The sequence below is a fragment of the Pseudophryne corroboree genome, chromosome 2, assembly GCF_028390025.1.
Source record: "Pseudophryne corroboree isolate aPseCor3 chromosome 2, aPseCor3.hap2, whole genome shotgun sequence".
Lineage (NCBI taxonomy): Eukaryota > Metazoa > Chordata > Amphibia > Anura > Myobatrachidae > Pseudophryne > Pseudophryne corroboree.
The window spans coordinates 492,422,299-492,441,595 of NC_086445.1; the positions used below are offsets into that span (position 1 = coordinate 492,422,299).

The 19,297-nt window shown below is 47.2% G+C and overlaps 1 protein-coding gene across 2 annotated transcripts in view; it reads right to left on the bottom strand.

The window, feature by feature from the left end:
• The window catches only part of TXLNG (taxilin gamma), a 230,039-nt gene that overhangs the window by 40,208 nt on the left and 170,534 nt on the right, over positions 1-19,297 (bottom strand). For both annotated transcript variants that reach the window (XM_063953939.1, XM_063953940.1), the window contains exons 6-7: positions 8,891-9,010; positions 7,716-7,790 (exon numbers count right to left, since the gene is read on the bottom strand). In XM_063953939.1, coding sequence (XP_063810009.1) covers positions 7,716-7,790; positions 8,891-9,010 — 195 coding nt within the window. The remainder of the gene's footprint in view (positions 1-7,715; positions 7,791-8,890; positions 9,011-19,297) is intronic.

Below are 19,297 nucleotides of genomic sequence, written 5' to 3' on the forward strand. Positions count from 1 at the left end.
AGTAATGCAGATAATCCGCACTTGGGATGGGCGCCCAGCATCCACTACGGACTCCGAGAAATAGAATTATCGGTAAGTAAATTCTTATTTTCTCTATCGTCCTAGTGGATGCTGGGGTTCCTGAAAGGACCATGGGGATTATACCAAAGCTCCCAAACGGGCGGGAGAGTGCGGATGACTCTGCAGCACCGAATGAGAGAACTCCAGGTCCTCCTTAGCCAGGGTATCAAATTTGTAGGATTTTACAAACGTGTTTGCCCCTGACTAAATAGCCGCTCGGCAAAGTTGTAAAGCCGAGACCCCTCGGGCAGCCGCCCAAGATGAGCCCACCTTCCTTGTGGAATGGGCATTGACATATTTTGGCTGTGGCAGGCCTGCCACAGAATGTGCAAGCTGAATTGTATTACACATCCAACTAGCAATAGTCTGCTTAGAAGCAAGAGCACCCAGTTTGTTGGGTGCATACAGGATAACAGCAAGTCAGTTTTCCTGACTCCAGCCGTCCTGGAACCTATACTTTCAGGGCCCTGACAACATCCAGCAACTTGGAGTCCTCCAAGTCCCTAGTAGGCGCAAGGCACCACAATAAGCTGGTTCAGGTGAAACACTGACACCACCTTAGGGAGAGAACTGGGGACGAGTCCGCAGCTCTGCCCTGTCCGAATGGACAAATAGATATGGGCTTTTTTGAGAAAAAACCCACCAATTTGACACTCGCCTGGCCCAGGCCAGAGCCAAGAGCATGGTCACTTTTCATGTGAGATGCTTCAAATCCACAGATTTGACTGGTTTTAAACCAATGTGATTTGAGGAATCCCAGAACTACGTTGAGATCCCACAGTGCCACTGGAGGCACAAAAGGGGGTTGTATATGCAATACTCCCTTGACAAACTTCTGGACTTCAGGAACTGAAGCCAATTCTTTCTGGAAGAAAATCGACAGGGCCGAAATTTTAACCTTAATGGGCCCCAATTTGAGGCCCATAGACACTCCTGTTTGCAGGAAATGCAGGAATCGACCGAGTTGAAATTTCTTCGTGGGGCCTTCCTGGCCTCACACCACGCAACATATTTTCGCCACATGTGGTGATAATGTTGTGCGGTCACCTCCTTCCTGGCTTTGACCAGGGTAGGAATGACCTCTTCCGGAATGCCTTTTTCCCTTAGGATCCGGCGTTCCACCGCCATGCCGTCAAACGCAGCTGCGGTAAGTCTTGGAACAGACATGGTACTTGCTGAAGCAAGTCCCTTCTTAGCGGCAGAGGCCATAAGTCCTCTGTGAGCATCTCTTGAAGTTCCGGGTACCAAGTCCTTCTTGGCCAATCCGGAGCCATGAGTATAGTTCTTACTCCTCTACGTCTTATAATTTTCAGTACCTTAGGTATGAGAAGCAGAGGAGGGAACACATACACCGACTGGTACACCCACGGTGTTACCAGAACGTCCGCAGCTATTGCCTGAGGGTCTCTTGACCTGGCGCAATACCTGTCCCGTTTTTTGTTCAGACGGGACGCCATCATGTCCACCTTTGGTATTTCCCAACGGTTCACAATCATGTGGAAAAACTTCCAGATGAAGTTTCCACTCTCCCGGGTGGAGGTCGTGCCTGCTGAGGAAGTCTGCTTCCCAGTTTCCACTCCCGGAATGAAACACTGCTGACAGTGCTATCACATGATTTTCCGCCCAGCGAAAAGTCCTTGCAGTTTTTGCCATTTCCCTCCTGCTTCTTGTGCCGCCCTGTCTGTTTACGTGGGCGACTGCCGTGATGTTTTTCCCACTGGATCAATACCGGCTGACCTTGAAGCAGAGGTCTTGCTAAGCTTAGAGCATTATAAATTTACCCTTAGCTCCAGTATATTTATGTGGAGAAAAGTCTCCAGACTTGATCACACTCCCTGGAAATTTTTTCCTTGTGCGACTGCTCCCCAGCCTCTCGGGCTGGCCTCCGTGGTCACCAGCATCCAATCCTGAATGCCGAATCTGCGGCCCTCTAGAAGATGAGCACTCTGTAACCACCACAGGAGAGACACCCTTGTCCTTGGATATAGGGTTATCCGCTGATGCATCTGAAGATGCGATCCGGACCATTTGTCCAGCAGATCCCACTGAAAAGTTCTTGCGTGAAATCTGCCGAATGGAATTGCTTCGTAGGAAGCCACCATTTTTACCAGGACCCTTGTGCAATGATGCACTGACACTTTTCCTGGTTTTAGGAGGTTCTTGACTAGCTCGGATAACTCCCTGGCTTTCTCTTCCGGGAGAAACACCTTTTTCTGGACTGTGTCCAGAATCATCCCTAGGCACAGCAGACGTGTCGTCAGGATCAGCTGCGATTTTGGAATATTTAGAATCCATCCGTGCTGTTGTAGCAGTATCCGAGATAGTGCTACTCCGACCTCCAACTGTTCCCTGGACTTTGCCCTTATCAGGAGATCGTCCAAGTAAGGGGTAATTAAGACGCCTTTTCTTCGAAGAAGAATCATCATTTCGGCCATTACCTTGGTAAAGACCCGGGGTGCCGTGGACAATCCAAACGGCAGCGTCTGAAACTGACAGTGACAGTTCTATACCACAAACCTGAGGTACCCTTAGTGAGAAGGGCAAATTTGGGACATGGAGGTAAGCATCCCTGATGTCCCGGGACACTATATAGTCCCCTTCTTCCTGGTTCGTTATCACTGCTCTGAGTGACTCCATCTTGATTTGAACCTTTGTAAGTGTTCAAATTTTTTTAGATTTAGAATAGGTCTCACCTAGCCTTCTGGCTTCAGTACCACAATATAGTGTGGAATAATACCCCTTTCCTTGTTGTAGGAGGGGTAATTTGATTATCACCTGCTGGGAATACAGCTTGTGAATTTTTTTCCCATACTGCCTCCTTGTCGGAGGGATACCTTGGTAAAGCAGACTTCAGGAGCCTGCGAGGGGGAAACGTTTCGACATTCCAATCTGTACCCCTGGGATACTACTTGTAGGATCCAGGGGTCCTGTACGGTCCCCAGCGTCATGCTGAGAGCTTGGCAGAAGCGGTGGAAGGCTTCTGTTCCTGGGAATGGGCTGCCTGCTGCAGTCTTCTTCCCTTTCCTCTATCCCTGGGCAAATATGACTCTTATAGGGACGAAAGGACTGAGGCTGAAAAGACGGTGTCTTTTTCTGCAGAGATGTGACTTAGGGTAAAAAACGGTGGATTTTCCAGCAGTTGCCGTGGCCACCAGGTCCGATGGACCGACCCCAAATAACTCCTCTTCCTTTATACGGCAATACACCTTTGTGCCGTTTGGAATCTGCATCACCTGACCACTGTCGTGTCCATAAACATCTTCTGGCAGATATGGACATCGCACTTACTCTTGATGCCAGAGTGCAAATATCCCTCTGTGCATCTCGCATATATAGAAATGCATCCTTTAAATGCTCTATAGTCAATAAAATACTGTCCCTGTCAAGGGTATCAATATTTTTAGTCAGGGAATCCGACCAAGCCACCCCAGCTCTGCACATCCAGGCTGAGGCGATCGCTGGTCGCAGTATAACACCAGTATGTGTGTACTTTTATATGATATTTTCCAGCCTCCTGTCAGCTGGTTCCTTGAGGACGGCCCTATCTATAGACGGTACCGCCACTTGTTTTGATAAGCGTGTGAGCGCCTTATCCACCCTAAGGGGTGTTTCCCAACGCGCCCTAACTTCTGGCGGGAAAGGGTATACCGCCAATAATTTTCTATCGGGGGGAACCCACGCATCATCACACACTTCATTTAATTTATCTGATTCAGGAAAAACTACAGGTAGTTTTTTCACATCCCACATAATACCCTCTTTTGTGGTACTTGTAGTATCAGAAATATGTAACACCTCCTTCATTGCCCTTAACGTGTGGCCCTAATAAGGAATACGTTTGTTTATTCACCGTCGACACTGGATTCAGTGTCCGTGTCTGTGTCGACCGACTAAGGTAAACGGGCGTTTTAAAACCCCTGACGGTGTTTTTGAGACGTCTGGACCGGTACTAATTGTTTTTCGGCCGTCTCATGTCGTCAACCGACCTTGCAGCGTGTTGACATTATCACGTAATTCCCTAAATAAGCCATCCATTCCGGTGTCGACTCCCTAGAGAGTGACATCACCATTACAGGCAATTGCTCCGCCTCCTCACCAACATTGTCCTCATACATGTCGACACACACGTACCGACACACAGCACACACACAGGGAATGCTCTGATAGAGGACAGGACCCACTAGCCCTTTGGAGAGACAGAGGGAGAGTTTGCCAGCACACACCAAAAAACGCTATAATTATATAGGGACAACCTTATATAAGTGTTTTCCCTTATAGCATCTTTTTATATATTTCTAACGCCAAATTAGTGCCCCCCCTCTCTGTTTTAACCCTGTTTCTGTAGTGCAGTGCAGGGGAGAGCCTGGGAGCCTTCCCTCCAGCCTTTCTGTGAGGGAAAATGGCGCTGTGTGCTGAGGAGATAGGCCCCGCCCCTTTTTCGGCGGGCTCGTCTCCCGCTCTTCAATGGATTCTGGCAGGGGTTAAATATCTCCATATAGCCCCCGGAGGCTATATGTGAGGTATTTTTTGCCACAAAATAGGTTTACATTGCCTCCCAGGGCGCCCCCCTCCCAGCGCCCTGCACCCTCAGTGACTGCCGTGTGAAGTGTGCTGAGAGCAATGGCGCACAGCTGCAGTGCTGTGCGCTACCTTAAGAAGACTGAGGAGTCTTCTGCCGCCGATTCTGGACCTTCTTCTCTTTTCAGCATCTGCAAGGGGGCCGGCGGCGAGGCTCCGGTGACCATCCAGGCTGTACCTGTGATCGTCCCTCTGGAGCTAATGTCCAGTAGCCAAAGAAGCCAATCCATCCTGCACGCAGGTGAGTTCACTTCTTCTCCCCTAAGTCCCTCGTTGCAGTGATCCTGTTGCCAGCAGGACTCACTGTAAAATAAAAAACCTAAGCTAAACTTTTCTAAGCAGCTCTTTAGGAGAGCCACCTAGATTGCACCCTTCTCGGCCGGGCACAAAAATCTAACTGAGGCTTGGAGGAGGGTCATAGGGGGAGGAGCCAGTGCACACCACCTGATCCTAAAGCTTTACTTTTTGTGCCCTGTCTCCTGCGGAGCCGCTATTCCCCATGGTCCTTTCAGGAACCCCAGCATCCACTAGGACGATAGAGAAATTGGCTATATTAGTCCACTATTTGTAGTCCACTAGTAGTGTTAGAACAACCAAGCTTATAAATAGCTAATCAGGGCCATTCGGGCTTAAACATTTTTTTAACACTCAGAACAGTTTTTGTAAATAGAGTTAGAATCTGTCCTGGAGAAACAGGCACATACTGTACACCAAATTTAATAATGTCTGATGCCTTGTAGCATTCCTCAATATGTAGGTGTATTTTTAAAGAAAACAGAAATCTTCCCTCAGGTTATGGACTGTATTTCTTCCTACCACATCTAATTATCATGTGGACTGGTTATACCAATAATGTACACACTCCATAATTATGCGGTTATAAATCAGTAATTTACTAGTGATGAGCGGATTCGGTTTTACTCGGTTCTCAAAACCGAATCTTATTGGCTCACTGATGTCACGTGTTTTGGATAGCCAATAAGATTTCGGTTTTGAGAACCGAGTAAAACCGAATCCGCTCATCACTATCATTTACCACTCTCTACCTTGTCACGTTATTTTGTTTGTGATTGTACTGTATTAAACAAATTTCAATGTATCCATGTATGGATTGCTTGGCAGCAATTCCTCAATTACAGAGTATCCACATACATATCTATATATGTTGTGAGGATAAGTGAGCTTTCTATGGGGAATGCTGAATTTTCTGTTATATTTATATTGGTGGATGTCAATCATAAAATATGTGAACAAACCGAAGCAAATGTTTCCTCCCCACATAACTGATCCTAAGGATGACAAACAGAATATACTTAATTTAAGATTTCTTTCTAAATTTCCCAATAAGAAACCTTTGGCCTAGGGGTGCTGTGAAAAAAATCCTGATACTCTAGGGCACAGGTTCTCAAACTCGGTCCTCAGGACCCCACACGGTGCATGTTTTGCAGGTCTCCTCACAGAATCGCAATTGAAATAATTAGCTCCACCTGTGGACCTTTTAAAATGTGTCAGTGAGTAATTAATACACCTGTGCACCTGCTGGGTTATCTGCAAAACATGCACTGTGTGGGGTCCTGAGGACCGAGTTTGAGAACCACTGCTCTAGGGGACCTTGATTCAAAAAGGTTTGGGAACCATTAATATATACACAGACCGATAGATAGAGAGAGATAAAGAGATCGACCGATAGAGATAGATAGCTTAGGGTACAAGCACATACCTGTGTGGTGCTCCCAGTGTGACCGGTAAACAGCAGGACACACACAGGGACACCAGCAGAAAATCACATGCACACACACTTCATGCACAGAATAAATAGGCAAAAAATACTCAATAATCCAGCCAGATGAGCAGGAAGGAGTTTTCCATTACAACCAGGCTGCTAGGAGCAAGGTATGGAGGAGATTGGAGCCAAACCGTCTCTCTCTCTGCGCTGTGGCAGCAATGTGATTAAAGTGGCTGCTCAGTGTTCCAGGGGGAGGTGAGAAAGAAAGAAAAAAAAAAAAAAAAAAAGAAAAAAAAGGAGAAGAAGGAGTTTGCCTGAGCAGGGCTGTCAACTGTGTTGATCAGGGGTGGGGGAAGCCCTGGGCCAACACTACACCTGCACAGGCAGTGAATAACAGGATGCAGCTCCTTGTCAGCAGTAAACCGTGCTTACCTGCCCTGTGCGTCTGGCTGCGAGCTCCGTGAGCGATGGTGTGCAATCCCCGTCAGGAATCCCGCGGCGGAAGTCACCGTCCCAGTCGCCGGTGCTACCACCACTGGATGTCTGAGCACTGTGAGGACGTCCTGTAGGATGCCTTTCCAGGACTACTCAGCAAAACAAACTAAATAAAATCAAAGTTGCGCCACAAGGGGGGTGCAGCCCTCACCCGGACGTGACAAAAGCCAGGTGCTGCAGTGTGAGAGTCCTACAGCACCCGGCTCCTGTCACAGAAGAGGAGCAGACAGCGCAGGGAGACAGTCTCCGGGGGCAGCCCAGCATCGCCGGAGATGCTGAGCATGCCCCAAGAATGACGTTCTCGGCATCCCCATAAGGCCATACCCACTCTATATATGGCCATACCCCCGGCGCACACACAAAATGGTGCCCACTACTGCCGGCACCAAACTGAAATTGACTGACCAGTGGCTGGGGGTCGGGATATAGTGGAGAGCGAGTCTAGTGCTGCTGGGAAAAAATTAGTAACCATTTGGTGCACAGACACACTGCTTTCTAGGCTATATCCAGTGTTCCCTGTGCTCCCTTGTGGACGAAAGAAAATATAAATGGCTTTTGGAAAGGAGAAAACTGTAAAAATCACTTTACCCTTGTTTCTATTGTAGAACAAAAGACCACGTAAGTCGTATGTAACCTCAGATCCAGGACTTATATTTTAGCTATTTATATGTGCTTTTTATGCCCTCTGTAAGCACTAAGTATACATGGCAAGCTTTATATTCGAGAAGTACTTTAGAAAAGTTTCTGGCTAGTGGATGCTTCCATTTTCTACAATTCCCACTGCAAATTTGTGTGGTACAGATCTTCAAGTGGTGTTAAAATAATAAACCTATACAAATCCTGGCATATTTTTTACCTGCTGTTTCAGCTGGCTTTCTTGTTGCTTTAGTTCCTCAAATTTCAGTCTGGTTTCTGTGGCCTCATTCAGCAACTAAAAAAGTAATAGAAGGCTATAAAACGCAGCTGCTTTTCCCTGAAAAAAAGACACTATTCGTTCTTCTTTCCCCACCTCAAATATATTGCCACAACCTGTGCAGATAAAGTCACTGGGACAGATTTGGGAGACAAAAAAACAAACAAAACAAAAAAACCAAATTTGAGCTTTCACAAAGCCATGCTACACTGCCGGCAGCCAGCAACTAGGGCCCAACTGAGCTATTCAATTGTTACTCTGTTCAGGTGAGATCAGCTGCCGGCACCTACATTTCAGCGTGCACCCCCCAGGGGTGGCAAACGGCAATGAGCGAAGAGTGACCTATTTGAGCGCCCAAATGAGACTTTCTGCATCGTGCCCATTACTCTGGTCGGGTTTAGCTACTTTACGCAGCTAAATCCGACCTCTCTGGGGCACGATAAAAAACAAATTGAATATCGCCCCCAGTCTCTTTAAAACAACTGAATCTTGTCTAAAGCTGTATTTACCTTACGTGCAAAATAAATCAACAAATGTGTTTGCACCCCTTACACTATCACATGGTTTATCAGTGTGGAAAGTTGCTCACAGCTCTGAGAATCAGACCAATAATATGTGAAAATCAAAGCAATAGGTGGCTGGTAATATAGTCTGTCCTCTTCTAAAACATAGTAGACAGAATTCAATATCAAAACTACAACCTGTATATGTTGTACATGTCACCGACTTGCAAGTGGTATTGATTGACAGATCATTAATGATTTGAGTTTTATTAGAAACTGTCCTGTAAATGGCATGCACAAGATGTTCAATACACATAGTACTGAAATAAGTTACACAAGCATGTGTGAGAATTTCATTTGTATTTTACATTTAGAACAAAGTGACCAATAAGACAAGTATTACAAGTCTCCGAGGGAAGGGACTTCTTCACTACTGTATTTTTATACCTTAAAGTTCTGAGTTGGTTTATATAACATAAGAGTATCATACATACAGTAGCACCGCTAAATGGAATGTAAGTAATGAGGGGTTTACCACAACTAAAATCAATGAAGAAATGGCACCTCAGAGATCGAGCAGAATGGCCAAGGGTAAGCGAGACCTTTGCTACTTACAAACTCTCTTTCCCGCTGATGTCGCTCCTCTGCTTCCTTCATAAGCTCTGTGGTCTGCTGAAGTTTTGCATCGATTAGTTGTTGTTGTAGCTCCTTATGCTTGAAAACTTTGTCAATGTGCTAGAAAACAAAGGGAAATTGCATGGATTATTATACTTTTGGCTGGGCCGAAACTAGGATTTTTGGCACCCGAGGCAAGGCCGTAATTTGGCGCCCCCAATGCACACACACACACTTTGGAACCATGTCAAAAACACAGTAATAAACAGTTGGCAAAGTGACAACCAGCACCGTCATGGTGCATCCAGCACACATTCCCTAGGAAAATGGATAGAACACAAGAAAACTAACATGCACTTCAGAGAGAGTATTGTGGGGGACTGACTAGCCAACTGCTGTAGGACTACAAAGACCAGTATGCCACTCAGGACCTAGGACCAATTAAAGAGGTGGAGTACCGACTTTCTGGTACTGGCTGATGTTATATACCTGATATTAGTCATGCAATCACTGTATCACACACACTGGGGATGACAGGGGGGGGGCGCGACAACTCCATCTGCCCGACTGCTGTAGGACTACAATGCTCTGCGTGCAAATTGGGACCTGGGAACACACTTTGGGAGGCAGCAGCTGTCCTGGCGTATAGAGACCTCACCTCAGTGCCCAGACTTATTATCGGCTGCTGTTTACATTGCTTGCCCAGGCACAGGAGTGTGTGAGCGGTCGTGGACCAGCGCTTGGGAAATGAAAGGGGCAGCTGGAGAGTCCATGGTCACCACCCCTGCCCCATTCATTAGCGTTCTAGTTGCCAGGGAGGGGGAAGTTTCATTGATGGAGCGGGTTCCTATCAAATTGCATCAACTCTTTACAGTCCACACATATCCTCACATGTCTCCTCATTCTTCATTTCCCTTCCTCTCGAACCCGGTTCATCATTGCTGTATGACCATATCATACAGCCCTCCAAGAACCTTTGCAATCTGGCGAACAACTATGCAATAGATAGCAACTTTCCTTGTGTATACATGCCTATTTCCCTATAGAAACATAGAATTTGTCGGCAGATAAGAACCACTTGGCTCATCTAGTCTGCCCCCTTTTTTTTTTTTTTTTTAATCTCTAACCTTAGTTGATCCTTATTTCTTTGTAAGGATATCCTTATGTCTATCCCATGCATGTTTAAATTGCTCTACTGTCTTAGCCTCTACCACCTCCGATGGGAGGCTATTCCACTTGTCCACTACCCTTTCTGTGAAGTAATTTTTCCGCAAATTTCCCCTGAACCTCCCCCCTCCAGTCTCAGTGCATGTCCTCGTGTCCTATTGCTTCTCTTCATTTGGAGAATGTTTCCCTCCTGGACTTTGTTAAAACCCTTGATATATTTGAAAGTTTCTATCATGTCCCCCCTTTCCCTTCTCTGCTCCAAACTATACATATTGAGATTTCTTAGTCTTTCTGGGTATGTTTTGTGATGTAGGCCATGCACCATTTTAGTTGCCCTTCTTTGTACAGTTTCTAATGTATTAACAGCCTTTTGAAGATAAGGCCTCCAGAATTGAACACAGTAAACTAGATGAGGCCGTACCAATGACCTATACAGTGGCATTATTACTTCTTTCTTTCTGCTGCTGCTGATTCCTCTCCAAATGCAGCCAAGCATCTGACTAGCCTTCTTCATTGCTTTGTTACATTGCTTACCTGCCTTTAAGTCATCTGAAATAGTGACTCCTAGATCCCTTTCCTCCTCAGTAGTTTCCAGTATAGTGCCTATAGATTGTAAGCTTGCGAGCAGGGCCTTCCTACCACTATGACTGTTTGTTATCACCCAGTGTTATTATTATTTCCAATTGTAAAGCGCAACGGAATTTGCTGCGCTATATAAGAAACTGTTAAATAATAATAATAATAAAAAATAATAATAATAAGATTTTAAACCTACCGGTAAATCTTTTTCTCGTAGTCCGTAGAGGATGCCGGGGACTCCGTAAGGACCATGGGGATAGACGGGCTCCGCAGGAGACATGGGCACTTTAAGAAAGACTTTAGATCTGGTGTGCACTGGCTCCTCCCTCTATGCCCCTCCTCCAGACCTCAGTTAGAGAAACTGTGCCCAGAGGAGACGGACAGTACGAGGAAAGGATTTTTGTTAATCCATGGGCAAGATTCATACCAGCCCACACCATCCACACCGTATAACTTGTGATATACTATCCAGTTAACAGTATGAAAACGACATAGCATCAGTCCAAGACCGATGAGACTATAACATAACCCTTATTTAAGCAATAACTATATACAAGTCTTGCAGAAGTAGTCCGCACTTGGGACGGGCGCCCAGCATCCTCTACGGACTATGAGAAAAAGATTTACCGGTAGGTTTAAAATCTTATTTTCTCTTATGTCCTAGAGGAAGCTCCCAAACGGGCGGGAGAGTGCGGATGACTCTGCAGCACCGATTGAGCAAACAGGAGGTCCGCCTCAGCCAGGGTATCAAACTTGTAGAACTTTGCAAAGGAGTTTGAACCCGACCAAGTAGTAGCTCGGCACAGCTGTAGCGCAGAGACCCCCTCTGGCAGCCGCCCAAGAAGAGCTCACCTTCCTAATGGAATGGGCCTTGACCGATTTAGGTAACGGCAATCCCACCGTAGAATGCGCATGCTGAATCGTGTTACAGATCCAGCGAGCAATAGTCTACTTTGAAGCAGGGGCACCAATCTACTGTAGCCGATCTGGCCACGTAAATTTTCAAAGCCCTGACCACATCAAGGGACTCGGGATCCTCCAAGTCACGCGTAGCCACAGGCACCACAATAGTCCATATGAAAAGATGAAACCACTTTTGGCAGGAATTGAGGACGGGTCCGCAATTCCGCTCTATCCATATGGAAAACCAGATAGGGGCTTTTATGTGATAAAGCCGCTAATTCCGACACTCGCCTAGCCGAAGCCAAAGCTAATAACATGACCACCTTCCAAGTGAGATTTTTCAACTCCACCGTTTTAAGTGGTTCAAACCAGTGTGACTTAATGAAACTTAACACCACGTTAAGGTCCCAAGGCGTCACCGGAGGTACAAAAGGAGGCTGAATATGCAGAACTCCCTTCACAAAAGTTTGTACTTCAGGGAGAGAGGCCAATTCCTTTTGAAAGAAAATGGATAAGGCCGAAATCTGAACCTTAATAGATCCTAATTTTAGGCCGAAATTCACTCCAGTTTGCAGGAAGTGAAGGAAACGGCCCAGATGGAATTCTTCCGTAGGAGCATTCCTGGCCTCACACCAAGAAACATATTTTCGCCATATACGGTGATAATGTTTAGATGTCATGTCCTTCCTAGCCTTTATTAGCATAGGAATGACCTCATCCGGAATACCCTTATCCGCTAGGATCCGATGTTCAACCGCCATGCCGTCCAACGCAGCCGCGGTAAGTCTTGGAATAGACATGGCCCCTGTTGCAACCGGTCCTGTCTTAGAGGAAGAAGCCACTGATCTTCTGTGAGCATTTCCTGCAGATCCAGATACCAGGTCCTTCGTGGCCAATCTGGAACAATGAGGATAGTTCTCATTCCTCTCCCTCCTACCATTCTCAACACCTTGGGTATGAGAGGAAGAGGGGGAAATACATAGACCGACTGGAACACCCACGGTGTCACTAGGGCATCTACAGCTACTGCCTGAGGGTCTCTTGACCTGGTGCAATACCTCTGTAGCTTCTTGTTGAGGCGGGACGCCATCATATCTATCTGTGGCAGTTCCCACTGACTTGCAATCTGTGCGAAGGCTTCCTAAAGAAGTCCTCTCTTGGATGCAGGTCGTGTTTGCTGAGGAAGTCTGCTTCTCAGTTGTCCACTCCCGGAATGAACTGCTGAAAATGCGCTTACATGATTTTCCGCCCAGCGGAGAATCCTGGTGGCTTCTGCCATTTCCACTCTGCTCTTTGTGCCGCCTTGGCGGTTTACATGAGCCACTGCGGTGATGTTGTCTGACTGGATCAGAACCGGTAGGTTGCGAAGCAATGTTTCCGCTTGCTGAAGGGCGTTGTATATGGCCCTCCGCTCCAGGATGTTGATTTGAATACAAGTTGTTTTTTTTTACTTGATCCAAAGACTTTTGAAGTTTCTTCCCTGTGTGACTGCTCCCCCACCTCGGAGGCTCGCGTCCGTGGCTACCAGAATCCAGTCCTGGATGGCAAACCTGCGACCCTGCAGAAGGTGAGCACTCTGCAGCCACCATAGGAGAGACACCCTGGCCCTAGGGGACAGGGTGATTAACTGATGCATCTGTAGATGTGATCCGGACCACTTGTTCCGTAGATCCCATTGGAAAGTCCTCGCATGGAACCTGCCGAAGGGAATGGCCCCGTAAGATGCCACCATCTTTCCCAGGACCCGAGTGCAGTGATGCACTGACACCTGTTTTGGCTTTAATAGGTTTTTTACCAGAGTCATTAGTTCCTGGGCCTTCTCTATCGGAAGATAAACCCATTTCTGGTCCGTATTCAGAATCATACCCAAGAAGGGCAGACGAGTCATAGGAACCAACTGTGACTTCGGGATATTGAGAATCCAGCCGAGTTGCTGTGACACCTTCAGCGAAAGTGACACGCTGTTCAACAGCGCTTTTGATCTCGCCCTTATTAGGAGAACGTCCAAGTATGGGATAATTGTGACTCCTTGCTTGCGTAGGAGCACCATCATTTCCGCCAATTACCCTGAAATTGGTAATGACAATACTGTACCGTAATTCTCAGGTACGCCTGATGGGGTGGATAAATGGGAACATGAAGGTATGCAGCCTTTATATCTAGATACACCATAAAATCCCCCCCTTCCAGGCTGGCGATGATCGCTCTGAGCGATTCCACCTTGAATTTAGGTTCAGAGATTTTAATTTTAAAATAGGTCTGACTGAACCGTCCGGTTTCGGGACTACAGCCAAGGTTGAGTAATATCCCCTTCCTTGTTGAAGGAGGGGAACCTTGAGCACCACCTGTTGGAAATACAATGTGTGAATTGTATTTAATATTATTCTCCCTTTCTGGGGGAGATGCCGGTAGGACCGATAAGGAAAACCGGCGAGGAGGCACCTCTTCGAATTCCAGCTTGTAACCCTGAGAAACAATTTCTATTGCCCAGGGATCCACCTGTGAGTGAACTCAGATGTGGCTGAAGAGTCGAAGACGTGCTCCCACTGGGGCGGACTCCCTTAGCGGAGCCCCAGCGTCATGCGGTGGATTTAGTAGAGGCCGGGGAGGACTTCTGTTCCTGGGAACTAGCTGTGCCCTGCGCCCTTACCTCTGGTAAGAAAGGACGCTCCTCGTACTTTCTTGTTATTCTGCGACCAAAAGGACTGCATTTGATAATGTCGTGCTTTCTTAGGCTGTGAGGGAATATAAGGCAAAAGATCAGATTTACCAGCTATAGCTGTGGAGACCAGGTCCGAGAGCCCTTCTCCACACAATTCCTCACCCTTGTAAGGTAAAACCTCCATATGCCTCTTTTTTTTTTTTTTGAGAAAAAGTTTTTATTGAATTTTATATTTTTAACAAGATATTCGTAAAGTAGGTATTACAGGTGTCACACATTGGCATATAATGCAGTCAATAAGTAACTATCAGTGACAGAATATCAACTCAGGTACAACAGTGAGTGAGTGAGTGGAAGATCAAACAGACGTGTATGTCTGTGTATGGAAAGCCATCAATAGCTAGCGTTATACGTCTGGTATGTACCATAGCTAAGGGTGAAGGAATATCTCTTAGTGGAACAATATAGCTTATAAAAGAGAAGCAGAAAGTGAACTTAGCAATAGAGGTAGAAGAGAAAAAAAGGAAAAAAGGAAAGCAAAAAGAAAGGGGGGGTGAGAATTGGGGAGGGAGGTGGGGGGGGGGGGGGGGGGATGGTCGGACGGTCCCAGCCGCCCAGGCAGTGCGTCAGATTATCCTAAGTTGGATAGGGTATCGTGATGGTTCCCATCATCTTATATGGTAGTTAGCGGAGGTTCAGCACCGAAGTGTGACGTCCAGGGTGACCACGTAGTAGTAAAGTTATCTGGGGTATCCCGGAGAACCGCGGTTATACGTTCCAATCTATAAGTTTGCCATATAGCATTAGTGGTAGCAGGGATTGTGGGGGGTGACAGATTTCCAGTTAGCCGCAATTTGGCATTTGGCCGTATTTAGGATATGCTTAATTAGCTTCTGTTGGTGGCGAGGGGTGTGAGGTACTGAGCGAGAGAGCAGGGAATAGAGAGGTGACATCGGGATCGTCAGTCCAAGGACCCTAAAAATAAGTCTATGGACCCTAGTCCAATATCCCTTAATCTGCGGGCAGTTCCACCAAATGTGCAGCAGGGTACCGCGCTGACCACACTGCCGCCAACAGCCATCCGAGCAGGAGGGATAAATTGAATGGAGACGCGATGGCACCAGGTACCAACGATAATATAATTTGTAGGCATTTTCTTTAATTCGGACCGAAATGGAGCTCGTGGAGATTTCCTGCCTAATCTCAGACCACTCATCTGGCGTCAGGGTTTCACCCGCCTCCCGTTCCCACGCCATTTCGTGGGGTTCTTTCAGGGGCGAGTTGTGAGCCAACAAGATTTGGTATATAGTTGAGAGCAAGCCTTTAGTTGATCGGCAAGTGCAACAGAGGGATTCAAAGGTCGATTTACCTCCCATGGGCAGTGATCCGGGGGTAGAGGCAAAAAAGTGGCGTATCTGTAAGAATTGATAAAAGGTTGAGCGAGGGAGGGAGAAACGGGATTGCAAGTCGGCAAATGTGGGGAACGTATGTAGCGGAGCAATGTCCAGAAGGAAGAGTGTGTTATGGTTGGTCCATGAACCAAAAGCCAGATGGTTCTCCCCTGGCGGGAAAGCTGGGTTGTTCCACAGAGGGGTGAGTAGAGGATGGAAGGAGCGCAGCCGGTAAAGTCGTGAACAAAGGTCCCATATGGAAAGGGTAAATCTCACTGTGGGCAACAGCGAGGAAGCGGGGGGACGACTGTTCGGTCGACACCAGAGCAGGCTATAGGGGGAATATTTGTGGAGTGTGGTAGCCTCCAAATGTGTCCATATTCTGTGTCCAGGTTTGACGTGCCAAAGAACACACGTGGTTAGGTGAGCAGCTCTATAGTATTTAAGGAGGTCAGGAACCCCTAGACCCCCCCCCCCTAGGCGATGCTTTTGGAGGATTCTCATCTTTACTCTGGGCTTACGCCCTGCCCAGATAAATCTGGTAAGGTCTGCTTGGAGATTTTTAAGGATTGAGGTGGGAACGTGGATGGGAAGAGTTTGCCACAGATACAACAGACGGGGCAGTAGAGTCATCTTAACGGCCGTCATTCGCCCAAACCAGGACAGGATATATTTATTCCACTTGGTCATATCGTGTTTAATAGAGGTTAATAATCTGGGGAAGTTGGCAGCATAGAGACCAGAATAGGACTTAGTTAAATAAATGCCCAGGTATTTGAGTTTATCAGCTCGCCAGGCACATGGGAAGGAGGCCTGTAGGAGCCGAAGGTCTGGGTCCGCGACGTGCAGGGCTAGGATTTCGGTTTTGTCTGAATTAATGTTGTAATTTGAAAACCGGCTGTACGTAGCTATCTCCTCCATCAAATGTGGGAGGGAGGTCGAAGGGTCAGTCAGGGTGAGAATGACGTCATCGGCATATAGTGCAATTTTGTGATCGTGGGTTCCCGACATGATACCAGATATGTTACGGTTCAGCCTAATTCTAGCTGCCATTGGTTCCATAATGAGGGCGAAGAGTAGGGGGGAAAGGGGACAGCCCTGTCGGGTGCCGTTACGTATGGGTAGAGGGTCGGAGGAGAGGCCATTGATTAAGATGGAGGCTGAGGGGTTCTGATATAGCGACGTAACGCCTTTATAAAAGGCGCCATGTAGGCCCATATTTAGAAGTGTCTGTTGCAGGAATGGCCAGGCCACCCTATCGAAGGCCTTTTCTGCGTCGAGGGCCACGACTAATGTCGAAAGAGACTTGTCTTGTGCCAACTGGATAAGGTCGATGAGACGTCTAGTATTATCTGCGGCCTGTCTGGATGGAATAAAGCCGACCTGGTCGGGGTGAATGAGGGAGGGTAAAAATGGAGCTAGTCTGTTAGCCAGGATTTTAGCGAAGAGCTTTAAGTCGACATTTAGGAGCGAGATGGGTCGATAGTTCTTCATCTCAAGCGGGTCCCTGTCGGGCTTCGGAATGAGGAGAAGGTTGGCCCTCGTGGTGGCTGCATCGAATGAGCCCCCAACCAGGATTGCGTTAAACAGATTGGAGCATGGGGAGTAGAGAGGCTGTAAATTTTTTATAATATAGAGCAGTGAAGCCATCAGGGCCAGGGGCTGCGGTACGGCGTAGCTGCTGGATGGCCACTGAGATTTCCTCTGTGGAAATGGGGGCATTGAGCGTCGATATGTCCGAATCGGAAAGCTTAGGGAGTTGGCAAGTGGATAGATAGTCTCGGAGCTTAGAGATGTGGTCAGGATCAGCATCTAGAGTGGAAGGGAGGTTGTACAAGGATGTATAATAATCCCGAAATTGGGAGGCCATTCGTGACGGGTCAAACGTAGTGGACCCGTCCGCACAGCGTAGAGATACAACGCGATTTTGAGTACGTTTCGCTCTGAGTTTCTGGGCCAGCAGAGTGTCAGCCTTATCTGATTTTTCGTAGAACCTCTGGCGTGCCCATAAGAGTGCCTTGACTGCCTTTTTGGTGAGTATTTGGGATAGCTGACCCTTAACTGCTAGGAGTTTGGAGTACGTTTTCTTTTTGGGGCGGCGTTGGTGCAGAAGGGTCAAGGCAGCAAGTTCTGATTCTAAGACTCGGATTCGTTGAGCTTCAGTTTTCTTCTGGGCAGCCGAAAGGCTTATAAGGTAGCCTCGGATGGTGGCCTTATGAGCCTCCCATATCAGGGAGGGAGGGATGTCTGGGGTCGCATTTTCTGCATAATAGTTAGCTAATGCAGTAGCAATATCAGCTACGGTGCATTTCTTAAGCAGGAGAGATTCATTTAGGCGCCAGAATCGGGTGGGGGGGGGGTGAGGAGGATGAAATCTCGAGCAGAACGGCAGAGTGATCTGACCAGGAGATAGGGAGCGTCTGGGCACTGAGGAGTTTACGGGTAGTGTCTCAGTCAATGAACACAGTCTATACGGGTATAGAGATCATGGGGTGGGGAGTAATGAGTAAATCCTCTCGCTGAGGGATACAAAGTCCTCCAACCGTCATATAGATTATAAAGTGATAGATGTGCTTGTAGACGCTTGGCCAATTTGGCGGGAGTAGAAGCTGTTGGGGCGGGGCGAGATCTGTCTTGGAGTGGGTCCAGTGTGACATTGCAGTCTCCACCAATTATAGTCATGCCCGTAGGGAGGCGGGATAGGCTGTCAAAGAAGGCTGTGAACAGAGAACCCTGCTGCGCATTAGGGGCATATACAGAAGCCAAGATCAGAGGAGCTTGGTTATAGGAACATGAGGGGATAACGTAACGGCCTTGGGGGTCCGAGATAGTATCGTGAACAGTTATAGGGAGGCCTCGACGGATCATAATTGCGGTTCCCCTTCGTTTGGTAGGCATGTTTGAATAATATACATGTGGGAATTGTTTGCAGGACATAGAGGGGTGTGGGGGTTTAAAATGGGTCTCTTGGATCAGTACCACATCAGACTTTTGTCTATTGAATAATTGGATGGCCATGGCTCGTTTGGTGGGAGAGTTAAGGCCGTAAGCATTAACCGAGATAATTTTCAAGGTCATGGTGGGAAGAACTGTGGGCGACGCAAAGTGAGGGGCGGGGAGGGACCAGACCGACCATGGGGATGGAGAGGAGGAAAGGAGGGATAGGGGAAGAGAGAGAAGGGGAAAGAGTCTGTATGAGAATACAGAGGGGGAAAACCTTTTCCTGTAGAAGGGCCAGGTTTAACACGAAAAGGATAGTCGCCGTCCTGGCGTATCCTTCGGGGGGGGGGACGTGGAGTCGTGACAGAACGATAAGGAGGGTGAGGAGGAGCATAGGGGGGAGAGGGTATGATAGGAGCGACCAAGTGACAGGGGGAATAGAGGAAGCTAGTAGGATTGCATTATTGAGATATTTAGGAATAGTATGAGCAGTAGAAACAGAATGAGGAAGAGGGATAAAATATGCAATGATATCAAATACGAAATCGACATCAGTCTAATCAGGAGATTGTGAATAACAACAATAACAAATGTGCACCATGCTAATCATGAACCAACATGAACAAACATGAAAACATACTATAGAAATAAAAATAAATAAAAAAAAATAAAAAAACTATTTGACTCTCACGCGTAACCAAGTGGATAGCACCGCCCATGGCGTCGCAGCCAGTAGGCCACGCGGAGAGCCTGAAAAACATATAT